Source organism: Apteryx mantelli, chromosome 7, assembly GCF_036417845.1.
Source record: "Apteryx mantelli isolate bAptMan1 chromosome 7, bAptMan1.hap1, whole genome shotgun sequence".
Taxonomy (NCBI): Eukaryota; Metazoa; Chordata; class Aves; order Apterygiformes; family Apterygidae; genus Apteryx; species Apteryx mantelli.
Window position 1 is genome coordinate 31,082,256 of NC_089984.1, and position 14,712 is coordinate 31,096,967.

The 14,712-nt window shown below is 40.0% G+C and overlaps 1 protein-coding gene across 6 annotated transcripts in view; it reads right to left on the reverse strand.

Annotated features, from left to right (window-relative positions):
• The window catches only part of STN1 (STN1 subunit of CST complex), a 44,239-nt gene that overhangs the window by 10,415 nt on the left and 19,112 nt on the right, over positions 1–14,712 (reverse strand). For all 6 annotated transcript variants that reach the window (XM_067300214.1, XM_013959805.2, XM_013959804.2 and 3 more), the window contains 5 exons: positions 11,695–11,790; positions 6,977–7,048; positions 4,897–5,058; positions 3,554–3,665; positions 2,451–2,610 (listed from right to left, as the gene is read on the reverse strand). In XM_067300214.1, coding sequence (XP_067156315.1) covers positions 2,451–2,610; positions 3,554–3,665; positions 4,897–5,058; positions 6,977–7,048; positions 11,695–11,790 — 602 coding nt within the window. The remainder of the gene's footprint in view (positions 1–2,450; positions 2,611–3,553; positions 3,666–4,896; positions 5,059–6,976; positions 7,049–11,694; positions 11,791–14,712) is intronic.

Here is a 14,712-nt window from a genome sequence, read left to right on the forward strand (position 1 = left end):
CCGTAGACTAAAAAATTAAAAGTTCCCTGGTATGCATCTGAGCAGAGGACGTGATGCGAGTTCTATCACATATATCTGCTAGAGGGAGAATTATTGCAGAGGGCCAGATGCCTATGCTACCAGGGACTCTTTAGGACTGGAATTAGGTACTGTGCTACCAGGACAGGAATGGAAGATGGGCAGGGCTCAGATGCAATGCTGAAAAGAAAGACAGAGATGCTGCCTACCTCAAGCTATCTCAGCTATCTCCTTGCATCTTCACCCCCTGCTTTACTCTGCTGCCAGTGACTCCACAGGAGCTCCTTTCCATGGAGGAAATATTCCATTGGGAGATATTCTCCCACTCTGAGGAACACTGTGCAAGTACTTTAAAAGTTGGGAAAGAGGTGAAGGGGGTGTGCACATCTCCTAGGATTACAGGGAAAGGAAGAGAGGAGCAAGAAAAGCATTTAACAGCAGCTATGCTGAAGCATTGGAATCAGAAAAAAAAACAACAAAAAAAAAACAGACCAATTATATGTCAAAATAACCCGGCCTTTCACACCCAGGAAAAGTGCAAGGAGTGAATGAGCATGTGTATTCTGGTGTGATTTATGGTTTAGTTTGGTCCACTCATCTGGCTCCTACCTTGCCAAATTGGCATGAAATATTATCATTCTGTACTACCAGCACTGTTTACCCATCTGGTTTGAGGGGGATGCAAACCAGAAAACCACAAAAGGGAAAAGAAGGGAAGAGGGAGAGAAATCAGGTTTATCACACTTTTTCTGGTGGACGAAACCGGGTACTTGACCCTTTGTGAAGACGGAGCAGCGAAACAAGGAGACGCACTTCCAGTGCATTACTAGGAGCTCACCTTAAGGCACTCAGGTCATGTGACAACTGCAGGCTCTTTCTTATGCAAAGAGATATAAGCCACTTTGCAAAGAATTAATACCAAAGGGCAATAGGGAAAACTGCAGTTTCTTAATAAGCGCCTATGTGCCCAAATTCCTGGGACATATACTCACACCTCCGCATCAGAGTCAAGAGCAATACCTATTAATTATTATGGCAGCTCCTCAAGGCTAACAATGCCGATGCTACATTGTTTTTGTTGGGGTTTTGTGTTTTTCTGTATGTTCTTCACCAGTTCCTATTTTAAATGGCTTTGCAAGTCATTCATCATGATCTTTCTATAAATGCTGAAATTTCAGAGATGGAAGTTTCCAGTATTAGTCACAATGACCACTACTTCCTTCAATGTAAAGTGTTTACGGACTTTTTATACTGTTCCAGCTGGTTTAGAAAATACCCTGTACCATGTTTGATATTCTAATATCAAACTTTTCTGTCACAAACCAGAGTAGCTCCTGTCCTTGCTTACATCCATGATTCCTTTAAAGCAAACAAGAAAAATGCCTTTAATGAAAATAAAAGAAACAGCAATCAGGAAGCAGCTATGAGAAGCAATTCAATGAAGCCAGCAAGAATAGAGCTACTTTTCATTATTATTTTAATTCAGTTACAGGAGACTTTTCTTATCTGTTTGTTTCTTAAGAATTCAAACATCTGACGTTAACATAATACAGCACATTTAACTTCACAATGCATAGCAGAACCAGGCAGTGAAAATGACTGCCATGGATTTATTTCTCTACAGAAAATCCCCCAAAGTAAACAAGTGAGTCATACTTATAATACTCTGGTTTAATAGTTTGAGTTGCCATTGGTAACATGGTTAAAGCTGTAACTCTGTTACTTTTGCAGAAATTTACCACTTCACAACAGTTGAGAATCTGGCTTGCAAATTATCAAAACAACACAGAGTAATATAAAACCATGTTACAAAATGGCCTTTGTTCTAGAACCCATTCTAAAGTTACTCAAGACAATGCTATCTTATTGGAAAGCTTATTTCTTAACAGTTCTTTTACATGCAATTCTGATTTCAATTAAATCTTACCTTCTGTTCCTTACAATCATGGCCTTTCACAACTAGGGATGTCCAACCAGAGAAATGTGTAACATGGAGCAGTTGTTCATCCACTCATTATAATTTCCATTCTAAAGTCACATCTATATTAATATACTGAGCTTCAAATGAGAAATAATAGTAGAGCGCTTCTACTCCCTTCTCCTGGTCAAATTCAGAATCTCAAATCTCTGTCCCAAACAACTCAAGTGCCTTAAAGGGTCCTTCTTTTCTGATACTGCCACAATTTATAGAACTAGACAGTTGGTGCCTGCTGCAGGCTCTGTAAGGTTACTAAGCCCTAATACAAGACTACCCTTAACAACAGAGTTTTCTCATGGTTTTCTTCAGCCCAGTTTTAAATGTCTCAGGTGTTAAGGTTTCCTAAGTCTTGTAAATAATAAGCAACAGTCTCTTTTATCGGGTCATTTATGCTTAAATAAGTACAAGGCAATATTTTCTCCACTAAAAACTTGAAATAGTTGCATTCACTCACCTCCTGACAGCTGGGACTGGGTAGAGGCTGATGGGCCAGCGACACCAGAGTATCAATTGTTTCCAGCTCCTGTTGGTAAAAGGTTTGAATTCTGTTTTGTAGTAAGAAGTCTTTCACTTTCTCACACAGCATATTCGAGAAATCCAGACACCCTGGGCCACTACAAGGATACACAGAACAGGTCAAAAAGCAAGAAATACACTACTAACATTTTTTTAAAACAATTGCCTGATTTTAGCCTGATTTTCAAATGGCAAAAAGCATTCTACTGTCCTTGAAAAATCCTTCTCTAAACCCTTAATTAAAACAGACAATTTTTATACACATTGAACATCCAGCTGTTCCTCTTCAGTCCTTTTGTGTAATATTATTGGGATTTAAGATCCGCAGTCTCTGAAACCACACTGCATGCGTCAACAGGCCTTTCAACCTGCCAACAAGCATCTAGCTACCCTTAAATGGAATACTGAAGCTGGTGCCGGACTTAGTTTATTGAGGTTTTGCCTTCATGATTGGAAGATGACAAGGGCTGCAGAGTCAAGAGCATTTTGATAGAATAGCTCCTTCTCTTTACACGTAAAAGAAAATCAAGCAAGGCCACTCCATCGTCTAATTTGTTGATCACATCCCCAAACCCCAATTTACTGTACTAGATGTAAGAGGTCTGTACATGGTATTTTGCTACCTTCCTGTTACTCACTTTGCTTGTGTGTCGTACTTCTTTTCTCAAATTATGGGCAGGTATCTCATTTGTATGAATCATAACAGAGCACTGGAACAGGTTGCCCAGAGAGGTTGTGGAGCCTCCATCCTTGGAGATATTCAAAAGCCATCTGGATAGTGTCCTGGGCAACATGCTCTAGGTGACCCTGCTTGAGCAGGGGTGGGTGGACTAGACTATTTCCAGAGGTCCCTTCCAATCTCAACCATTCTGTCACTCTGTAAGTAATTTTGGGGAAGAAAAGTAGGCTGCTACTGTATGTTTGTGCTCAGTCTAAATCAGTGGGGCCCTGTTCTACCTTTCCCTACGTTATTACAATAACAAACAAACAATAATAAAATCCTACACTTCGCCCCAAGACCAGTCTGGATAACACATTTACCTCTGCATCCCCTCTGGGCCTTGGAAAGGTTTGTCATAAACTTCTCTATAGAGACAGGGGAGCTCCAGCATTCTTGAAATCTGAACATCACACACAGGATCATCCACCTTATCTGGAGTGGTGAAAAGAACATACATACTTGGCCAGGGTTGCCAACCCAATCTTTTAAGCAAGCGTACCTGAGGCAGCACAGAAGAGTTTCACGTGCCAGTATTAAATTGGCATATTTTGTTCTCTGCTGTTTTTATAAAAACAAAACCAACAAAGGCTACTCCCACATTCACAGCTTACAAGGAGGTAAATGACCGTTGTGATGCATTGCAGACTATGCTTTTCTCTGACAACTTATTTAACTGGAATTTAGGATCTCTATTTTACCTTTCAGCCGTCTTGATACATTAGATGAAGTCAGAAAATGGTAAGGAGCTTTATTTGGAGCAATGTGAAAGCAATTTAGAGGCCATTTGAATTGAATGGCTCTTCTTTGGTGAAACAATGGTATTATTACCAGCCTTTGAATGGGTTATATATTCATAAAACTCCTATTTGGAGAGAAGGGTTGAATTTCCTCTCAGATTTTAGCCAGCGAGGAAAAAGCTACAAACTTTTGATCTGATCTATGCAGGTTTTTTAAATGATGGGCTTCTTCACACCAAAGGAATTATCTCAGTATTGTCCCTGAAAGATTTAATAGAGGAAAAGCAACTCTTACACAGTAATATAGACATTAAGAAGAAAAGTAGTTATGTAACCAGAAAGTTCCTAGATTATATATAACTGACTGCAGAAAACTGCTGCCCAAACAGCCAGATAGAGTCAGCACCTGCAGAACCGTGCCTGAGCAACTTAAGGTGAGGAACTCTTCTCAGTCATTCTGCAGAGCCAAAGAGTTTAGGACAACTTGGGCTTCATGGTACAACGTATCATAAATTGCTGTCTGCCTATAGAAAGGATTATAGAGGCTGTGACAAACATTAGCTGTTTCTCCAAAGCTAACTAACACTCTGGATGAAATGTGACATTAAAGATCACCAATTCCCCTCCCAGGGATTTTGGCTGTTCTACTTCAACACATAGAAAATTGAAGCGCAAGTCACTCTGCCAGGTACCCAATCCCAGTATCCAGATAACATCCTTGTATTCATTCTAGTTATCTTCTACAAGTTTCCCAGGAAAGCATCATTCACAGGCAGTCTATTCCTACACATTAAATAACAAGTCTCATTAGAAAAATGAGATGCCAGAAAATAAAGTGGCAATTATTCAATACATTACATACAGTTTGGGTCTTCTTACAAATTCAGACAACCAAGTTACATACATCACAGGTCCATAACACTCACAAAAAGATGAGGCCTGAATTTCTCTTTGCTGTCTGTAGGTTCGGATGTGACCTCTGACCCTGACAACATCCCCAATCTCCAGCTTGGTTTTCTGGCTCACCATTTCCTGGAGTTTCTTCATCTGTTCAAGCACATTAAGACTGCTGGGTGTACTTGGACAAGCTGTAAGAAGCAGGGGAAAGGAGATCAGGCATTACAGCCAGAAGATCTGTACCCTTGCATTCGTCCAAAAGCCTAAGGATCACGGTAATCATATTGCTAAAAATGGTTGAAGTCTCAGGCTGCACACATCCTGGGCAGCAAAACTTCCGAGTATCAATTTTAATTTACAGCAGTATATTTACTTAAATAGTTCACCTGGGAAAGGGGGAAAAGAGAGGAGATTCTGATATCATTCTGAAAACATCCTAGATGGGTTGAAAATCGGAACATTTCAACTCAAATAGGAAAAGCTGATGTTGTCAAGCTAACAGGGAGGAGAGGGAAAAAAGCCTAGCTGAAATTTTTGCGTAAAAGAAGAATGAATCATCTGAGGTGTGGCCAAGGTATTCATGTGGTGCAATTTGTGTCTACGCTGATGTGAACACAGCTTGATAAAACTTCACGTTTACGTAGCACACCTTTGCAGGAGAGTAAATTCTTTGTAATTTAAAACCCGATTAGTGATCCAAGCATCTATGAGCATGATTATAAGCTGGAAGAAAATTTGCCTTTACCCTCTGGGACTTGTTTTCTTTAGCAGTTACAAATGAATTAATTTCCATTAATAAAATAGTGTCCATTTGGGCACTACTGATGTGCATGTAACTTAAGAACACAAGCCTGAAAGAAGCCTTCTGGGTTCTCATTCTATATTAAGCAGTATTTCATGCAATTCTTTTTGTGAATTGAAGTTCCTCACAAACAACTGATTTGGTTGGGGGCCCCCATTACTTTTTTGGAAAGCTGTGACACAATATCACCTCTCTGAAAGCGAGAACTATCTTCTAGATTCCAGTTACAGAGAAGTTGTTGTTCTTAGGCTTAATGAGAGAAACTACAAGGTGACCAGGGAGCTCATCTTTTTTCTACACCCAGCATGGTGGGCTTGCTGTCTTATACATAGTTCAGAGAGAAGACTAACCTTAAAAGAACTACTTAGAGCAATATATGTGTTATAAGCTTTGTTAAATGCAAGTAGATTTGTGTGTATAAATGGGCTTGTTCCACAACCAGAGCATTTACCTTTTACATCAAGTTTTCCCCTCCCCATCCTATGCATATGCAATACTAATAGGGGCAGATGACACAAGTAACATTTCTTTCAGTAGGGTTTGATAATCTCCATATTGGGGTTCCCCATATAATAGATGGGTATTCAGGCAGGTCCAAAGTAGAAATTATACTATACATTGATCTGCGACAAGTGCTGAGGGAAAAGCAAGGAGAAAGACACTAGTGAGATGTTCTGTTATTCAGTGCAAGAAGTGATTCACTTCATATGTGCGACTTTTGCATGTTTAGAACAGTCCAAATCATAAAAGACTGCTGACATTCCCACTGTGTTTAAGCTACTTTAAAGGTCATCACTGACAACATACGCATGAGCAGAAGGGGAATATAAATGCAAACAAAGAACAGAAGAGGCATCCTGAAACCATTGTATCACAAGAGTGAGGAATGAGACCAGGTTGCTGGTTAATGGATTGATTTCAGAAACAGCAGCTGTGGCATGTGGCAAATTTCCAGGGTAGTTCTTCACTAGATGAAGTCACAAAAAGGACCATAAGAAGAGGATTCTTTGAACAATTTCACAGCATGGAATTGAAATATTATGTTATCCAGATAAGGAAATGCATGACAGGTCAAAATGTGGTGTTTTTATTGGCACCACCATTGGCAACAGCACAAAGAAAGTAATACGAGGCTCCCAAAATGTCCCAAGCTGTAGGATGTGATGGTATTTAAAAAAACAAAACCCCCCAATGAATTGTGATTTTAATTTGCTCCTCTGCAAGTTTGTTTGCTTACTAAGTTATTTAAGTAGGACATGAACAAAAAATGTACAGTCAAAAGCAGAATTATGTATTTGATAAATTACCTGATAAAGGTCTTTCTGCTCCCATGGGATTTTTCCAGCAGACACAATTTATAACACCAGTACTATCATCCACTGTAAAAGAATTGCAAGAATAACAGGGATTAAGAAAGCAGGTAATGAAGTTCCAAGAAATAAAAACAGATAGGGATTTAGGGAAATGGTTGCCAAAGACATCTCAATTCATCCAGTTAGAAAGGGAAAGTGGGTGCTCAGCTCCTACTTTCACTTTGGAAATAATTTCCACAATTGTTTCAACTGCTGAAGTAGCTCAGCACCAGAAATCATGATTATGTGCCTTAGATGTCAGTAAAGTAATAGGCATCTCTTAAAAATAAATAAATAAATAAATAAATAAATAAAGCACTGATTTTAATTACGAGGTTTCAGTACATCCATCCCAAGAAAGGAAATATTGGGGACAAAAGGGTTCTAATCTCATTGACAGGGTTACAAGAATTAGTGCTGAAAGCTGTAGACAGACAAATTAAAATAGGAAACCAAGTACAAAACTGAACGGCCAGGGCAATTTACCATTGGAACAATCTATTAACAATTTTCTGTTTCTCAGTGTCTTCAAATCAAGACCAGATACTTTCCTGCAACAAGTTTTAAATCAAGTACAAATATCAGAGGGAGAGCAGGACAGCAGGAGAGAAAATGAGGTCTGCTAACTGGTAAATTTGGCTTTTATTATGCAGGAAATTTGCTTAAGTAACCCAGTGGCCCATTCTGACCTTAAAATCTCTTAACACAGTATGAAACACATCAAGATAAATATTCCTCCCTCACACAGGAACATTACTGTAACAGCGAAAGAACACCGCTAACATTGCGCACAGAGTCTGCTGGCAGTTCCTGTATGAGAGGATGTTGCAGAGAGCAGAAAGGCAGCTCCTCCAGCCAGGAAGGGACAGAGGACAAGATGCTTTTGGTTCTGCCCTAGGTCAGGGATTTCCAACTTAAAGCATATGTACCACTGGTGGCATGCGAGCCACTTCCACCGCTGAAAAAGCTCAACACCGTCTCCTGAGCATAGGAGGTGTCTGGCTTTTCTTGTTTTGCTAGTACCCAAGCAAAATAAGTTTTGGGATTTCTGCCATAGGCACTGTACTGTCAAGGACAAAGCAGAAAGAGACAAAAAAAAGCTAAAGAAAACAAAAAAGCCAGCGAAACCAATTGTTCTACAGATCGCAAAAAGTCTGTATATGGGCAGCTTGACCAACAAACACCCTCTAAATAAAATATTTAGCAAAGAAAAAGGCACTAAATGCCTGTCACAACATGGCAAAGATCACATTTCAGGTCCAGCTACCACTCTAAGCATTTTCCTTCTTGAATGTAACCATCTCCAACACTGAGCTTCCACAAAGTGGAACCTGCAGTTTTCCTCTGCTCCTTAAACCAGATCCTAGACTACAAAAGTATCAGTGTTTACCATGAAGGTCCTGACTGGTACCTGCAGTTGTTTCCTCTGGGAACCATAGCATCAAAGCAAAAGGCTTTTGCATTGTCTCATATGTTTTGAAACAATCTCCCTATTTGGGGGATCCGATTTCAAGTCATTGTCTTGCCTTCCTGTTTCCCAGCAGCTAAGCTGCACTAGTCTGGAATAGGCACATTTCTAATAACTAAGATACAGCATTTATAAGATGCAGGCAATTCCAAATTGCATCGCTAAAAGCCCCTTGCTGTCCCCCTTTTGAGATGCTGTGCCTGCAGCTTTAATTCTGCACAGAAGTTGCTGTTTTAGAGCAAGATAATGATCTAGCTAGTAGGATTTCCTCTCCTCAGTAGAGGAAAAAAGCAGCTGTTTTAGCAGGAGGAAGAGCCCCCATACATCATGCCAGGACATTAATGCACGACAGCCATAGCAATAAGTATCAGGGCAGATGACATTTCACTATTATATTACTGCAGCCTCTGGATGTTCCAGCCTGAGAACGCCTCCATTGCACCAAATGCAACCGATATACTTCACATGAAGGGCTTCGAAACAAAACAAGACTGAAGGATTAGGCCAGGCTCCTCGCTGTCAGTGCAACAGCAGGAAATGGAGTCCTAGAGAGACCGTCCTATTCCTGACCACATATGGAATCTGGTAGCAGAGCTGGCTCTGAAACACGGCTTCCTCACTTCCCAGATAAAAGCTTTGAGCAAAAAGACAAGTAACTAGCGAAGCCCTGATGAATGAAAACTCTTGCAATTGTATTCTAATTAGGCAGGAGAATGTTAATCTATTCTAAGTGATCTCAAGGGGTCCACAAGCTGCCGAAAACTTCCTGTGCTGCCCCTTCTCAACTCCTTGGCTTTAAACTTTTTTTCCTTGACTTTCACCTTAATTTAAAGCCCTCTCAAAGCTATCCAGTAAATGAGATAATTGGGTTCATTTACTTCTTTATAACAAAAAGGCAATGTTTCCTGTAGGCTCTGTGTGAGTTTACTGAGACCCCCGTGAGATTTTTGTTTGTTTGTTTGTTTTTAAGGCTGTTGTTCAATGTTTCAAAACAGCCTTGGCGCATAAAGAAAACCAGATGAAATATCACTTGGTTTTGTTAATAAGAGAAGAAAGTCAGAAAGGTACATTGGCTAAAAATGAGCTTGCTCAAAGCTAGGCTTTAATTAGATACCCTTCTCTTAACTTATTATAATAGCAGCAACAAACAAATAATAAAATCAAAACTTCAAAACCTGGATTATCTAAAGTTATTATTTTCTTTTATCCAGGAAAGACAGTCAATTCACTCTGTTCTACAACTACTATTTCTTCACCAATTCTGGCTGTATAGTTTTCCAGTACCAAGAAGACCTAAGATCCTCTTAAAATGAGAGGTGCGTGTTCTGAAGTAGATAGATAGGAACGAGGGGAGGAGATAGGGGCAGTGATACAAAAATATTTCAGTTCTCTGTCTATCAAACAAAAAGTACGGGGGGAATTGCTTTGCAAGTCACTTTTAAGCAGATGGAAGGTGAGCAAATACTGAACAGCGCGTGGCACTAACTGATGCAACGCCTGCTCTGTGAGTCACCAGCTGCTGAACTGAGAGAGGCAAGACCCTGCAAGCAGGAAACTGCCTAAGAAGCTACAATTTTACGCCGGTGGAGTCAGGCTGGGGAGGAGCACCCTGGCAGGTAGCCGGAAAGCTCAAACCAGGAACCGCTGCAACAAAGAGGGGAGTTGAATGTGAAAGGACAGCAGGAAGCCAGGCTCGCTGAGAGCTGTACTTAAAGGTTGGCTGATCTAACACTAAGGCCTTAATTCCACCAGTCTGCAGGTCTTTTTGTTTCTGTTCCTCCATTTTCTACCCCAATCAAACGTTTCCAACAAATCTACATCTGAACTAATGCCGACACCAGCGTGGGAAACCCTTACCCAGAGATTTTTTTTTTTTTTTTTTTTTTTTGGCCTCGGTCATTTTGATTTCGTCTTCCTCTCTTCTCATGAAGTGACAAGTACATTTGCATACCAGTGCAATAAAAGAATAATAGCTGTCTTTCAATCTATATTTCAACACTTCATTACATCAACTATATTTCCACCTCTTAACTTAGATGCTTAGTTCACCCATGCTACTATAAATGCCAGAAGATCTCATGCTTTAACATGTTTACTGTCAACTCATTATCAAGCATAATGGCAGGGCTATAAGGAACATCCAGAAATTAGAATTAAAAAAAAAAAAAATCCAGAAAATGTCCACTTTAAAAAACTTGTAGGGACCTTTCTGTAGAGCGCAGGGACAACTCAAAGCAGCACCCAATGCAGGGCGTGCTACATGCACTAGTAGTCCTTGCTACACCGCAGCAGTATGATGCAGCTGCAGGTGTTGTGGGAGCTGGACCTGCCTATATGTAGTTGACTGTATCTTCACAACATTTCTGTGCAGCAGGGAATTGCCTCTGCCTCCATTCTGTAAGTGGAGGCAGTGGGTAGGAAGAGGCACTCAGTGACTTACCTTCATCATGCGGAAACCCGTGGCAGAGGAAGATAGGGGACAAGTCCTTCAAATCTTAGATAGGACTTATATGGTTGGTGCCCCCATCTTACTGGGAGTTAGACACACACACACCCTTTGAAATTTGCCACATCACCACTACTCCAGTCTGCTCTTTCTCCGGATAAAGACGACAACTGAACTAAATAATAATCAGATGTTTCCATGTTAATGAACTAGTCTGAATACTGGGAGAAGACACCGTCCTCCCAGCTGCTGTTGGCTAAGACTGGTACTATGGTGGTTGAGTCAGATTTGCTAAGGCACTTATGCATTTAAATATAAACAAATCGTGCTATTAAAACCTGGCTCCAAGATACAACAAAATATACAAGTCAGAAGGGATTTCTACGGTTCAAAAGAGGAAAAAGTGATTTCTCATTTGTAGGCACCATTAAACCCATTTATACACAACCAAAAAAAGTTGCATATGTATGAGAGGAAGACAGTGGAGGCCAGTGGCAAAGCAACAACCAGAATTAAGATTTGCTAGGAGACCCCAAATGAATCAGTTATTCAGCTTTAACCATTTGTTTCTCCCCCTTTAAAGTGGGGATAAACAGTAGTTTCCCTAATTTTGACAAGTGATCTCAATTGCAGATGTACATTATGTAATAGGATCGAGCAGAGTTGTTTCAAGAACAATCAAATAAGGCAGTCTAAGTTCGAACGGTAACTAAGATTGGAAGGCTGATAAATGCAAGAATAAAGAAAGACTTTTCTTACCTCCATAATTATAAAAGGCATCTCGCTCTTTGGTTTGAACCACTATCCCAACAACATCTACCTGTCTTACCGGACGTCCATTATAAAAGAATATACCTAGACATAGAACATAAGAATTAAGTATAACTACATATTCCTCACAAACATCCTACCCTACATAGTCACATCTGTCAGTAAAAAGCACACTTCCTTAGATATTCAATATGTCTTAAAGTTAGCTAGTGCCTGCTCACATGAAAAATCCCCTGGACCTGTGAGGACTGGAAACACTCTGAGAAAGGAGAAAAGTATCATTTCCGCTTAGGATACCAAAGGCTTACTTTTGTAGAGTCTCAAATTTTATCATCCCTTTATTTTCTTGCACGTTTTGATCTGCAAAACAGTTCATTTGCTGTAGGTTTTAGTTTTATTTTTTTCCAGTCATCAGGCTTAAGAGTAAATAATTAAATACAATGGAAGCAGTTCAGCTTTCTCACAATGCAGCTGTTCCTGATTAAGGCAGAGCCTCCAAAATGCAAAGTAACATAATTCTGTCGTTCATTACTAAAGGAAGAGGAGCCATTGGGGGTGGGGGGGACGATGACACACACTCAGATTGTGGAGTACACTACAGTCACCATGGACAGTATCCTGAACTTCAGTTCCAGAAATAACTTGTTCTAAAAACATCCCTTCGAAGCTATTTTTGTGCATCTATAAAGATGAGTTGGATAAGAATAACAGATACAAAAATATGTCCAAGTAAGAGCAAGGAATCAGAGCCCAGTGGACTTCAACAGTACTGAGGCTGTCACACGCTGTAACCTCTTTCAAGAAACAGAGTGGCAAAAGTCTTTAACCAACACTGATGTAAATATTGGATACTGAAGCCTCACCATTCACTAGCAGGAGGCTAATACAGCAATAAGTTGCAGATATATCCTGGGCTGGCTAATCTTCAGTGAAGGTATTTCTTCAGTTTTGGAATACTACTGCTTTACTGAAATATAATGTCATCTGGGGTGTTCAATAGCTAGCTTCTAAAAACCAGATAACTCAAGGGACTCAGAAGGGAACGTTTGGCTCAATACACCGTGGCAAGTCTTACTCTTATAATGGGAAAGAGAAGCACTGCAGCAAGGGAGTCAGTAAAACATTCTGCATTAAAAAAAAAGTCAAAACTGAAAGCCAAAAATAACTTGTCCTACATAGCTGGCAGTCTTAAACGGGCCTGGAATTAACTTTCTTCACAACTGACAGACAAAAAAGTAAAGCTTCAAAAATCGCAGGTGATCAGCCAGGCAGCTATTATACAGAAGTTTTGCTGATAAAAGCCCACTGCAATGTTTTGAGGATGCGTCTAGTGCTGTCAGCTTGGAGCCGGCTACACGAATTGTGCAGTCACTGGTCAGGTCTCACGTTTAGCAGGTTCGTCCACTCCGCTCTCATTCCATTTCCCAGGAGACAACAAACACTGCTATAGAAACTCTGCATGGAGATGCTTCCGGTGTATATAAACACTCATTAAACCTTTCAAAATCTCTGTAAAAGAAGGTCTGAGTCACTTTCAGGGTAAATCTGCAGGGCAGAGCCTCCATGCTCTTCACTGGGCAAACAAGCAGCCTAACACCACCACCACCGAGTATGTTATTATGTCCATTTCCCAATTAGTAAACTGAGTTATAGTTCTGGCAAATGATGGAGACCAGAGAAAACTGGTTCTCTCCATCCCCTTAAATTGTACACAACTCCACCCTCACTCTCTGAGAAACCTACCTGAATTCATTTGAAAGATGAAGTTAGGTTTACACGGTCTATTAAAAGTAGTTGAGCTAGACAACTTGGAGGTGGAAATGGGAAGCTTTTCTCCCCCCAGATTATCAGTTCAAATTACCTTCATATTGCTAGCAACAAAAATATACTAAACATTTTAAACCATTCAGTGTCACACATGAGCACATTCAGTCAAGCTCCTAGCAAATCAGTAAATATACATATATTAATAAGCTGTGGCCACAACAGGAAGGCATGGCAGCAATCTAGTGCAAGTTCAGGTCATATCTTCACCAGCGTCACTAAGCACTGAGCTGGTTGCCATTATTTTAATTTTTATTACCTCCTTTTATGCTATCTGGAGCTTCCCTTACTTGTTGATAAGCTGTCACAAAGCAGTGCTGCACGATAACTTTGAGAAAAGCTCACTTCCATGATGTAATTATGTATTACAACCGAGTTTGACACCCACTCTCATTTCAAGGCCTCTAGGAGAACATAACTGCTGTTTTTATCTGGGTGGTTTTCCAGCCTTCTCAACACCATTTATAGCAGGAGAGAAATTGGCCAGGTTACTGCTTTCCTCTGTGTTGTTCTAAGGGATTAGTCATCGCTGCAACAAATCCTAATGCTTAAAAATGGAAAAAAAAGACTTATTAGGTCATTCAGCCCATTTCCTCAGGGCCAGTGCAAGACTGTTCCGTACAGTAAATTCCCGGCAATTTGTAGAGCCAGGATATAAATAATCCCAGTGAAGGGGATCCCACCTTTTTCCTAGGGAGGCTGCTCCATGGTTTAGCAAATCTCATTCTAAGGATGCTTTTCCTGACATTCAGCCTGTATTTCTTTCCACTCCTAGTTACAACTCTTTGTTTTGCACTCATTCATTCTTAATTACTATTACTTAATAATTGATTTACAGCCAAACATATACTTAGCTTCATCTGGCCTTTAGCAGACCTATTAATGGCACTGAACATTGGCCACAAATGCCTACCTTCTTCCTTCCCCAAAATATATATATTTTTGTGTTTCTGTTGTATTATCATTTGTTGCCAAAGAATAAGATATACTGAAAAATGTATGGTTAGGTATGAACACAGTATCGGGAGAAAGAAACAAAATTTAGGACATTCGTTCTATGAACTTTTGTTTATTCATATAACTTTAGCAAGAATGAACTTTAAAGTTTGGGTTTAAAAATGATATAAAATTGCAAATAAGCTTAGTTGTGCAAAACACCAGATGCACAGGAAGTGGGGAAAG